General features: G+C 30.8%; 1 protein-coding gene and 1 long non-coding RNA gene across 7 annotated transcripts; one reads left to right on the top strand and one right to left on the bottom strand.

The window, feature by feature from the left end:
* Positions 1-117: 117 nt before the first annotated feature.
* Positions 118-3,412, top strand: LOC141453256 (uncharacterized). 4 transcript variants are annotated; one of them, XR_012457877.1, is made up of 4 exons: positions 139-254; positions 2,154-2,395; positions 2,684-2,968; positions 3,210-3,412. It is a non-coding gene; the product is annotated as an uncharacterized lncRNA (long non-coding RNA). The 4 variants fall into 4 exon arrangements; XR_012457878.1 differs by lacking the exon at positions 2,154-2,395 and having other exon boundaries at positions 118-254; positions 2,684-2,804; XR_012457876.1 differs by lacking the exon at positions 2,154-2,395 and having other exon boundaries at positions 118-254.
* Positions 3,413-4,020: 608 nt separating this feature from the next.
* LOC141453253 (uncharacterized) lies at positions 4,021-10,927 on the bottom strand. Of its 3 annotated transcripts, none has more exons than XM_074126235.1 (10): positions 10,752-10,927; positions 10,430-10,559; positions 10,136-10,330; positions 9,953-10,047; positions 9,059-9,246; positions 8,015-8,222; positions 7,758-7,931; positions 7,489-7,620; positions 5,654-5,758; positions 4,021-4,160 (listed from the first exon to the last, which is right to left on the bottom strand). In XM_074126235.1, exons 1-10 carry the CDS (start codon positions 10,815-10,817, stop codon positions 4,137-4,139), a joined length of 1,317 nt encoding a protein of 438 aa, XP_073982336.1. In that variant the 5' UTR covers positions 10,818-10,927; the 3' UTR covers positions 4,021-4,136. The 3 variants fall into 3 exon arrangements, 2 of the variants coding, with proteins under 2 accessions (XP_073982336.1, XP_073982337.1); XM_074126236.1 differs by lacking the exon at positions 4,021-4,160 and adding an exon at positions 4,521-4,690; XR_012457871.1 differs by lacking the exon at positions 4,021-4,160 and adding an exon at positions 6,256-6,471 and having other exon boundaries at positions 5,122-5,758.
* Between the last annotated feature and the right edge of the window lie 1,580 nt (positions 10,928-12,507).

The following is a 12,507-nucleotide window of genomic DNA, read 5'->3' as shown; positions in this document are numbered from 1 at the left end:
TGCCTTCAAAATTAGGCCACCCTCGGGTATCTACTCTGCAGATTAGTTGTTTTGGACATTCATCCATTACCAGACGAAGATTAATCAGTTAAAATAAATATTGGATGGCGAATTCTACTGCATTTATTCTTCGGTCTAACACTTGCCAACTGAGGGAGGTTACAAACATTGTTACAAGACATGTTGTGATAATTATACATTTTAATCAGCTGTAAAACATTTTTTGAAAAATAGTGAAATAAAATTAATGACAGGTAGTATGAATTTTAGTCTTGTTTATTTTTTAATCATAGATAATTTTTTTGGAATTGTATTTTCTAAGAGGGGGCGCACTTTATGTAAGCAGAAAACACAGAATTCTGCCAAGTTCACTTGTACTAGCAAATTGTAAAATTAAGAGAAATTATTACATTTACAAACTTATGTACATATGTTATTAATTAATGAATAATACTTTAATATTGAAATGTGGAAATCCTTTAACAATAATGAACAAGCAACGTACTAAAATCTATGTTTAAAGTATGTAGATTCAATAGACCATTCCCTTGTTTTAATTCTCACTGACAGTAAGTGTACTCCAAAAACTACAAAATTCTGGAAAGAATGCATCCGCTTTGATCTTAGAAACTTCCCAATTATCAAATAGTATTCTAAGAAAAGGCTAATCGGTACATTTATTCAGGCTTAAGGGCCTCACAGGTCTGAGAGGAAATGAAATTGTGTATCGCAAAGCCAAGGAAGCGATCTCCCTACAATAAACATCTCCAAACTTAATTTTAGTCTCCGATATTAAAAATTATGCAAAAGCAGAGTGCTATACCGAATGGAGCGGATATACAAATTGTCAAAGGCCAATTTTACACATCCATCCAATCTAGTGCCCCCAAAAACCATGGTTTTTCAGATATAAGAACTACAACAGGAAGTTTATTAGCACACTTATTAGAATGCGATTCAATCATAATTATTCGCCGCACCATCTAGCTAGGATTGATGTGGCAACAACGCACAAGTGTTCGAGTACTTCTGGAATAATAGCAGACGCCAACCACCTAATTCTGGAATGTGCTAATAACTAAAGGAAGAGAACGATTGTGGAGAGCTGTTTTAGCGAGTGGATGTCTCTTACCTGCCAATCTAAACACTATTCTTGCACCCGATGATGGCAACATTTACACAGAGCTCTTTGAGTTCATAAAAAACAACAGGATAACTCTGTAAGTAATCAAAATACCAAAGGAGCTCGTCATGTATAGGGTTTAGAGAGTAGACAACTAAGAAAGCAAAAACCAAAAATCACAATAATTTAAACAATGGATGTAAAGAAAACAACAACGTATACATTTATAAGAATAGAATCATTGATTTTATGCTGTATGAAGATATTGGATATATTAACCCGCAAAGATAATTCTTCGAACATCCAATTTAAATGGCTGATTTGCTAAGTTCAAGAGGCCAAAAACAAGGGGAAACAATATATTCATTTTTTTAAATTTTATTATAGTGTTAGCTGTCTGTTTAGTTTAGTACAGTGACTTTAAATAGCGGGTCCGAATTTAAAAATTCTATTCTGTACACATTTCATAAAAAAGGGCCAACTGATGAGGTGTCAAATTATAGGATTTTTTTTCTAATACTGTAGGTAAATTGTTTACTGGTATTCTTTTGGACAGGAATACATAACGTGTTAACGAACAAACCTTATAAGAGAATTTCAAGCGGGTTTTCGTAAATCCAACTCAATGGTGAACAATATAACCTGATGAGCATCATGAAGATTAAGTTGGAAAAAGCAAAGGGCTTTGATTTCGTCGTTAACTTGGATGCTTCATTTGATCGGGTTGATCGTTATGCTCGGTATTTTAAGTTGTTAAACTTAGGACTGTCGAAAAGGATGATAAGGCCCTTAAAAACACATGGGTACATAGCTCGGCTCCCATCAAAATGGCTCATGTGAATCTTTCAAGACATTGAGCTTGAAAGAAGGATGTTTGTTGAGTCCACTATTGTTTTCCGCATGTTATATATGAATATTGTTGCGTGTTCGCTTACAATTGGTCAGTTCACCAGGTTTAGTTTTTAATCTGTCAGGAGTCTTCCTTTGTTTTGTAAGTCATCTGAGTAGGTACTGCATATTTATTTTATAGATCTGTGTTTACCAACAATAAATTTGATGAAGCAGCCTCATAGACTTCAAAAAAAGAATTCATGGGTGAAAAGGCACTTTACGTGGATGCTACAATGACAGTCAAGATAGACGATAATCCTCTCAACAATTCTTAAGACATTCCTAAATATACCTTCGACCAGTTGTTGCATAGAAAAAAACCATTTAACCGTGTACACGTGCCTCTTCAACGTTCAAAATACACGTCCTCCGTAAAGGAAGGTAATTTAAATTTTAGCCCTGCCAGAAAAAGTAGGTGGCATGGTACACTTCTTTTTATTTCAGATACTTAATTTGTTGTTTTATCCCATCTTCTGATACATCTGGAGTATCAAAATGTTTTTGCGTAATTGCATCAACAGTTATGTAGATGGTTCATGGGTATTTTTGTTTGCGTTTCTCTTTCTGAATTCTAGGTTTCGCTGCAATAATTTTTTCTTTCGGTTTAATGTGTATGTCATATTACGGTAATTTTTTGTCTTGAGATTGATTACTCTTCTGTTGTTTTAGAAAAAACCTAAAGCAAGTAATGCCTAAAACTTAGAAAGAGAAGTAAAAAAACAACGTAACTGCTACTGCTACACCATCTTCAACCAATACTGTGGCAGCAGCACCAAACTCAGTTCAGAAGGTGAGATTCTTGATTCTTTTCTGCAATTGTAATACCTTTGTAATAGTTATAGAGGTGCACTCAGAAACACACTTAAGTATAATCAAATGAATGTAAGAGAATAAATATTTAAGTGAGAATGGATAGAAGCGTTTTTCAAGACGAGCCAAGCTGCCTTGGAGAAGGTAACTATTGGGTTCACCAATATGTTAATTTACGAATTGAATACATATGTATGTAATATGTATTTTATATAATTATGTAATATGCAATTTTTGTATACATATGTACATTTTCTTTCTTCTTTTATCTATATGTACTTATATTTATATATAATTTGTATGTATGTAAAAATTAAATATTGCACTCGTATTTCAAAATTTCAATTTAAGACGCAAAAAAGCTTTAATTAAATAATTGTTGCAGATTTAACATAATATGAAAACTGGAATCAACCAATTTAAAGGCTTAACTGTCATCCAGAGTGGCTTAATAATCAAATCATAAAAAATTAAATTCAATGATACGTACAATAATAATCTTATTATTATTAAGAAGTTATTTAATAACATTTTTCAGTTGTAGAAAGTATTTTTAGTTACTTAAATATACATATATGTATTCTTTGTTTCCTTTGTATATTTGAAATTTAGTTAGTATCTCTCTTATCTTTTCTACATTGAATTTGCATTTTTGTTTTATTTTATTCTGTATTTACATTTTTTTTTTGTTATTCTATGAATTAGATAATTAATAGACCAATCCCCTCTGTATGTCTTGTTGACTATAACAAGGTAAATGCAATAAATAAATATTTAAATTAAAATTTACGTATGAACGCAATTGATGTCTATCAAAATTGCCTACTTTTTCCCCACTCTGACTACTTATTACGATATAAAATTACCGTTATCTTATTGGTATCCAGTTGTTTGATGAAATTGCTATTTGCCGAACCATAAACGTGTAAAGATATATATAGCTAAAAAATGAACAAGTTTGTAGTTTCATAACATCCCAGAACAGTAAATTACCATTCCAATATGCCCATCCTTTCTTTTCCTTTTAGTTGAATTTAAGAAGTGGTCATTTGACTCAAAAATTTTCATTTTGTTCGCCACGAAAGGTGAATGATGTTCTCTTGAGAATTTGTTTAATAACAATTTGTCACATCACCTTTTTTTTTTTCTTTAATTTCTGACCGGCTTCCATTTTTATCCATTTTCAGAGATTGATTAATTTATTGTGTAGAGAATTTTAACTTAAGACTGTCGAAACTTGCAATTAAATAGTATCCCTATTAAAAGATGCTCATCTTACCACTTTGTAGGGTAGTAGCGTAAATAGTCGAGACTAAGTTAGCCGATCAAAATTTTCCTAGGGAGACAAATATATAAAATAAATTAAAACAAATTAATATTTATATAATAAAATGTGGCAGTTTGCATGGTTACAGCTAAATATAATCACTTCAATATTAAGCCACGCTCCTAGGTGTCTATTCTTAAGTTTGACCAAAGAACAATTCTTTTGACTGTTAAGATCATGAGTACTCACAATGACTTTTGAATCTTTACAAGATTTTATCCTAATCATACTTTTAGAGAAGATTATCCCCAAGTTATTGGTGTCACTACAGAATGGATTTGGAGATCGCATGATGAAGCCTAACTATTGCCCGCATCATCATTTAAAGTGTAACAATTAGAAATTAAAGAGAAAAATTAGAATCTCCTTTTTTTAGAAATTGTATTTACAGACTAAATATTTACTTCCTAAAAAGTGTAAGAAAAAAAAACACTTGCATTATTGGGCGCTCTAGTATTTTTTAGGGTAACATTCTTCTTGTCTTTGTATAATACATTCTAAAACTAAAAACGCCAATCATTTTATTTACGAAAATTTCTCTACAACGAAAACGATGTATAAAATTAAACTAGTATTTTTAAAATGATTAATAATAAAAACAAAATTTAATGTATTTAAAATTATGAAAAATTAAATATTGAAGATAAGCTGAATTGGAGTATGCTAATTATTGACGTGTTTGCTAGAGAAAAACCAATAGTACTTAAATGTCCTTTCACGAAATCTAGAGATAACTGAAAACAGTTCTAATAGACTTATGTAGATTATAGGCAGACTTTGATATTCAAAATTTTAAAGCAATTTTTAAACGAACACACATTAACTTTTTAACTGTACTTAGTTTTGTATAGCAAAAATAACAAGTACATGATTATCTTATGTTTTTAACAACTTGTTTAGAAGTAATCTAATAAAAATTGGGTTAGTTTTTTAATAAGTAGTACTAATTGAATGTTTTCAAATGTAAAGGTTTTTTAAATAAAGTTGTTGCGTAAATTTATTTTAGATTTATCTTATTCTACCTATTCAGAAATTCTATCAGGATACTAAAAAATGAACTACCATGTATTATTGAAATTTGATGAGCTTCACATAATATTGAAAAATTTGGGAGCATTAAAGTTGAGAACATTAATGACAAACGTTCATAGCAAAACTTTTTACAGAATTAATTCTTATACAAAAAAGCAATTTAATTTATTCAAGTGATACTCCCATGAAACGTTAAAGTATTAAATATTACTCTAAATTTAGCGCTCTAAAAAGGAGGGAGGTCGACGCTAAAACTTGTATACTAATTTTTATACATCGCATAGGTTTCAAATTGAGTTATGTTTTTAATTAAGGAGTAGAGAAAAAAATCTATTATAGATAAATGTCTTTCAGGAAAATTTTTGAATGCAGAAACTTTAAAGGTGAAACAATTTTTGGTTGATATTGAAACTATAATAATCACTGAGTTTATACAATTGTTCATCTTTCAGCTCCTAATTCACACTTACCCACATCATACGCATTCTGTTAATTATTTCAACGGTGTACACTGATTTTATCTCCACAGAAAATCGCCTCTTAATCTTCTCTACAAATTTAACTAATCGCCCAATCTGTTGGAATAAAAAGAAAATTTAGATTTTTCCGAAAATTTACTCACTGTCAATAATTACTAATACACCTTTTAAAACCATATTTTTTTAAGTTTTCTCATTATTCCCCATCACTTGAGTTTTCAATTTAATTATTAAATAGATTTTGCCGCTCCTCCTTTTTCTTCTTAATGTGGATCTACTTGAAATAGGTAAACGTACCTATTATTACCAGACAGTGTCTTTTAACATCTAAAGATTTTCAAATCTTAAATCGTTTTAAACATTTAATGGATTCGCCAAAAACTAACGAACTGAAACCATTAGGTTTTAGTAGCACGAAATTTTGGAAGAAAATTGCGGACCTAATGATGTCGTGAATAATATAAGTATAAAATGTTAGTGCTGTGGGATTGACGGTCTAAGCTTTTATTTTAGTAAATCTTTGAATTAGATATAATGATTGTATCCTTTCACGTAAAGATTTCAAAAATTAAATCAAACTATAAAAAACTTACTGAAGAAACTCTAAAATAGTAATAATTTCCTCAACATCTCAAGTAAACTCACTCCCATTAAAAGATTAAAAAATTTCCAATTGAATTGCTCGTGAAAAGTATTAATTCAGTCATTTATAAATAGCAACAAAAATGTATTTGTTCCCCACTGATTTGGAAAAATACCAAGTCGTCGGAGTGGAGTCTCAATGGTTGATCAAACTCCTTCTGCAGACCCTGTTTCGAAGGAATTTACGCCCATTTTAATACATTTTATAAATAAATGACAAAAAAGAAAAATATTTAAAAAGATACAACCTAAAATTATTATTATATGCTAATGATGGGAGTTGGAAGAATACTTACCTTGGTATACTGTTTCTTAATTGGGCCATGTAAAAAATTTGGTTTAAGAAAGAAACGGTAAATTGAGTAAATTTGAATAATTAGAAGTAGTGCGAGAATATAAATATAACCCCTCTCCCACTCGATACACATTCTCGAGACCCCAAAAAAGCATAATATACTTGAAATTTCGAATCGAATGAAACCTTATTCATGTAAAATCGGTGCACGCTTTATCGTACTATATTGTTCGCAAAAATACAGGGAACATCGAGAAGAATAGAATAAGAACGGAACACCGTTTTTGTTCACGTTTAGATACGTTTTACTTGAAACCTATTTGCTAAAAAACTTTACACTTACCAAAAAGAATATAGTTTTTATTCAACACTACATTTTTTCGTGCAGTTTTTGACGTCAACCGTCCTAACGGACAGTTTTAATAAAACATTTTTCTGTTCAATGTACAAGATGGAGAAGACTATGCGCTAGTTCTGAACAGTCTGTGGTAAACATTCTTTGTTCAAGTTCCGCTTGAACATTCAAAGAAATTATCAAAAATAGTAATTTAAATTCTTGAAGGAAATGTTTTGCCCTGCTAAGATTATGCCCACACTGTTTAACACTGATAAAGTTAAAAAATAAAAATGTGCGTCACAAATCTGACTTTTAAATAATAATTCTTTGGGAGATAATACTTAAAATAAAAGAGAAACAATTATTTTGTGTATACTGTAGCTTAGTACGGAACGAAAGCAAGATTATACATAAAAGAAAAGGAAGGTAGATAACCACACACTTCCCTTTACTTCAGTCAAATCTTGTTTTGAAACGGTCCCGTAAGAAACGGGCACAAAAGAAACATTTTCAAGGGATAATAATTTAATACTGGCAATTGGTTATACTCACATCAAATTTTTCTCTGTCTGGAATTTTGTAGGCAATTAATTCAAATAGTAGAAATATTTGCTGAAAAGAGTGTAAATCTAATGCAATCAGCTTTTCCTCTCCAGTTTTGAAAATTTCAAACAGAGCTTCCATCTTGATAATAATATTAAAAAAAATTAAAATTCTTATAATCTAATTTTTTTAAAAGATAAAAACAAAAAAAAACTTTTTGCTAGACGATTATTATAAAGTTTTTGATAGATTATCGAGGAACAACTAAGACCACTTACATCAACAGTTGAAGTCTTATTACACTGTTCAGTCAATATTTTTGAAAGAACTCTGAAACCTAATAGAATAGCTATCTCTTTAGAAGCTCTACAATTCAATAGAAGGAATACGATTTGTTTTGAACAATAAATACTCCATTGTTCATGATCAATCAAATCAACTATCTGTTCATTCTAAAAAGTAAAAAAAAAAAAATTAATAAATAATTAAAAAATGTTTCCGTTGTTAAATAACAGACAAACTAGACGTTTCCTACATTCATTCCTTTATCTTGCAAATTATTGATACAGGCGTACAGTGGTCGAAGAAGATTGTGTCCTTGGTGTATTAACAGAGGATCTAGAGAAACATTTATCAAAAATTGGAATATTTCCTTAACTTCCACCATAGAATACAGTTTAATTGATAACGCCAGTTTCTCTAAAATAAATGTAAAGTTGTGAACTTGAGGCTTACCATAGGAACTGTAAAAAATTACAAAAGATGTTAACAATTAAAAATGCATCTGTTTTACTTTTTTCTTTCCGGGATAAAGGGTAAGGTACAACGTAAGAGATCTTACAAAAATCTGAAGCGTTTTGTTAGAACAATGTACTTCCCAAAGGGGTATGATAGAAACAATTCTGGAGACATAAACCTAAACAAATAAGTATAATTCGTAGGAAGCTAATTCTTATGAAAGAAGATCAACTACTTCAGGGTATAGCGGATTCTAATTGAGAAGGCAAATAGGAACTATTTCTACCAAAGGTATTACAGGCAGAAAAATAGAGAGTCCGCCAAGCAGGTTATTGATCGTTTTAGTAAAGTAAAAACCCCGAAAAATTACTGAATTACAAGATCGTACCTTTTAGGAAGTTTTTTAAGGCGTGTCAATAACTGAAGTCAATGGCGCCCAGGATTTTATAAATGTACTGCAAGGCACCGGACTGTTCTCTCATAGCAAACATTCACCAATTAGAGAGCTATAGAATTGTATATGCTACAACCGAACATCAATTGATAACTTATAAGAAACCATTCCTTTAAAGTAGCTTCTGATGGACCCAATAAGTCCTCGAGTTGTAGAGCACCCAAAATGATTTTTGGAAATGTTATAAGGTCCCGCAGATTTCATCCGTCGTGCACACATGATTTTATTTTTTTTAATCTCATTGACTGGATCCAGATTTTAATCCATCAGTTTGGTATAGAGAATTTCTTCATAGTTGAAGACTTAGTAGTTTCCGTCTCACTTAGACAAGGGTAACACGAAGAAAAAAAAATGCAGCTATTTACAAAAGTTTAAAAAAGCACTAACCATTTTTCAGTTGCCTGATCAACTCTGCCCCAATTTTCAACTATTTTCACAAAATCCAAGTAAGATATTGCTGTTTCTGACAAAAGTTGTGTTAGTCGACCAGTAATAAGTATACTGTCCGTGACTGACCCAAGATTCATTAGAAATTTCACTAAATCATTCTTTTCACGCATTTCATCTTCTATATCCTAAACAATCAGGTGATATCTATATAAAACAAAAGTAAGAAATAAAACATAAATAAGTAAAAAATTTAAATGCACTACAAGAATTCAAAGTATTGAAAAAGTAGAATAAATTAGAGATCGAAGAAGGAATTAACTAAAATTATTTGCTTGGCAAGAAGATGCTTTGACGTAATTTAGGAACAATATCACGGAAATGCCATCCGTTATGGAGTATCACTGTTCAAAAAAAACACTTCCCTTCCTAAGTGTGTCACGGACCATTAACGCTATACTAAAAGTGCTAAATGCAGAAAATCGCATATACGGTAAGTAGAAGAAATACACAGAAAAGAATCAGACATACAGAAATGAGGAAAAGCATAGGATTTGTTCCATTTTTTAATCCACAGATAATAAATTCTAACTGCTCCGGTCTGACAACCTCGAAATAGGAAGGGATGGAACAGGCAAATGTGGGAGAATAGGCAACAGATAGGACAACAGTGGGCCAGAGGTCCCCAGGTTAAGAACTATTGTTCTACAATGTAGTTGCTGTAGATGTTAAGGTACAGAGTAATAAAATGTTTTAAAAAACAGCAATAGTTCCTTTTTAAAATAATTAACAATATGCATCAATTTATCAAAATCAAGACAATATTATCTATTTTGATCATATTATTTTTAAAATAATCACTGAAAATGATTATATTTAGTAAAGAACACTTACCAACGAATCAGATTTTATCAACTTTATAATTTCATCAATAGTTAGCTTCCCTAAAATAGACTTATCACTGAAAAAATGATTTGGCTTCAATAAATCTGTAAACAAACCTAAGTTTAATATTTGTTTTTAAATACTAAATATTTCCAAATATATTCATTTCTTTTGAAAAAAAAAAGTAATTACCTTGATTAAATTTATTAAAATAATTATTAGGCGAGAAATAATATTTAAATGATTGCATTGAGTTTAATGCGGGAGATACTACATCGTTTGCAACGGATGTTGGTGTTTTTCTATTATCACCAGAAAAAGAATTCGAAATGAATTCATCCACTAATCGTTGCTGATCAACGTAAATATTTTCTTTGTTAACGAGCCCTAAAAGTAATAGTTAACCAGAAAATAATTACAGCTAAATTCTATTAGAAAGATATGAATATTTCTATTTTTATGTAAACATATAATCAAAATAATTACTTGTATTAATGCTTTCTAAAATTCTTTTGTTGTACTTATCCTCAATTTTCAAGATCTCTTCCAGTTTACCGTCTAAATTTTTATTACTTTTTAATGACTTACGTCTTGTACATAGACCAACAGGTTTCCGCTAAAAGAAATATCTTCTGACTTTAAATTAATGGTTTCTATAAAATATATAATTGTTTTATAAGATTAATTATTCTTATTGACTCGCTAAATAGACAACATTCTTAAACTTTAGTCTTTATTAAAACAACCGATACTTTCAGAATATTTTTTTTCATATACTTCTCATCACAATCACGTAATATTGAAATACCTTTTTATAAGGTGATGGTGTCTCATAGTGCAGAGGTTTACAGTCATTATCACTATCAGAAGACATGTGGATTCTGAACAGAGAATATTTGATTTGCTTAACTTAAATAACGCAATTTCAATTGCATGAAACGGCAGTTAATAAAGCGCGTGTTTTAAATTAAAGAACCAAGGAAGGTTTCATTTATCACATGTACGGTACTACCAACACAACTTTAACAAAAAGATTTCCTTAAGATATTGTCATTGGCAATAAGATTATTAATAAAAATAGTTCTTCTTATGATCCAAGAAAAATGTCAAAAAGTATTTCTTGACTTGTTCTTAAAAATGCAACTTTGATTCGATCGGGTGGTGCACCCCCCTATTGAATTTTGATATATATACAAGCCTTTTTCAGTGCTGCTGGCTCGGAAGCTGCAAGATCTTTCTATAAGCAAAAAACATCTAAGACCAGGCAGGACTCGACTCAGAGTCTTCTCGTGGAGTCTAGTGCACTGCTCACCAATTAATTTTCAAATAAGTAAATATTCTAATAAATCATCAAGATGACAACAGCTTTCATAAAACGACCTTAAAGTATTAAGGTCCTATTTTTATAACGTAGCGCAGCAATCGTTTGAAGTTGATACCTAAATGAAAGCAGTTTTGCCCGACTTTAGATCCAACAATTAAAAGTTGGGACTTTTGTGTAGATATTGTAATGGAATGGCTGAAAACTTTTTTCGACGTTTAGGTCACTCTAATGTTAGAGGTGGTTAGTTAAAATCAATATTCTAATAAGGCTTGACATTTTTATTCAGTGGAATAGGATGTGAACTGTTGTATTGCCAAGGAGGTCCTCATCTCTTGCTTAGAAAGATTACGAATCAATGAATTTTTGGTTGGGGTAGATTTAAATTAGTGTGCGTTCAGGATATTTCAAGCCATTATACTGATCATTATTCAGATATGTTCTTTGGGCCCAGAAGATATTACATCGAGTTAATAGTTAGCTTAAGTAAACTTTATATGCCAGCAGTTAAGCTATAAAAATGAGATTAATGTTAATTATAATCTTGGCACCTACAACTTGTAGGTGCAGGAGTGTACAGGGATCTGTAGTTTCTTCACTAGAGTCTGAGTAGCTAAGTCACCTTCTGGTTCCGTTAAATCTTCTTTGAGTTTCCAGTATCCTGGTAGATACTTTCACGATCTCGATGACTTCCTAAACGTATCTTCTATCAATTTCGTTGTTTTAATTTTAACAAAATAATTATGTTGCTGATGAATGATGCACACATTGGAATGAAGTGGTGCACAGTATTCTTCTGTTTTGTAGAAAGAGACAGTTGTTTTACACTTTTTTTGTTTTGTTTTTTACTGAAACGTGCTAGTATTTTGCGAATTCAATAAACAGTTGAAGAATATTAACGTATTACTGTCCTCTGAACGCAAAAATTGTGAACTATGAATTTTTATCATTTTTTTGTGTCCTAATCTGGCATCACGCTGCCTTCAGATTACCAGTCTAACTCCTTAGGAAAATTCACCGATTCATGAAAAGAGAGCTCTTGCATTAGACATTTCTAGGCAGTAAGAAGTTGGTTCCTTTTCAAGTAGAAACAATCAACTAAAGAAGCGTGAGCAGATGAAGGAATTGGAGAATCTTTTTTGAGTGGGATGTAATAATAGGAAATTTATTACAATTACTGTTTTACCATCACTTAAAATTGCATTGTAGATGTTCTTAATGTAGTTCTTTTACTGTTTCAGTT

This window comes from Rhodnius prolixus, unplaced genomic scaffold (assembly GCF_049639745.1).
Source record: "Rhodnius prolixus isolate KJV_2025 unplaced genomic scaffold, Rpr scaffold_3, whole genome shotgun sequence".
In the NCBI taxonomy this organism is placed as follows: Eukaryota; Metazoa; Arthropoda; class Insecta; order Hemiptera; family Reduviidae; genus Rhodnius; species Rhodnius prolixus.
Note: the sequence above shows the minus strand (reverse complement) of the source record. Positions and strands in the feature narration are given on the sequence as shown.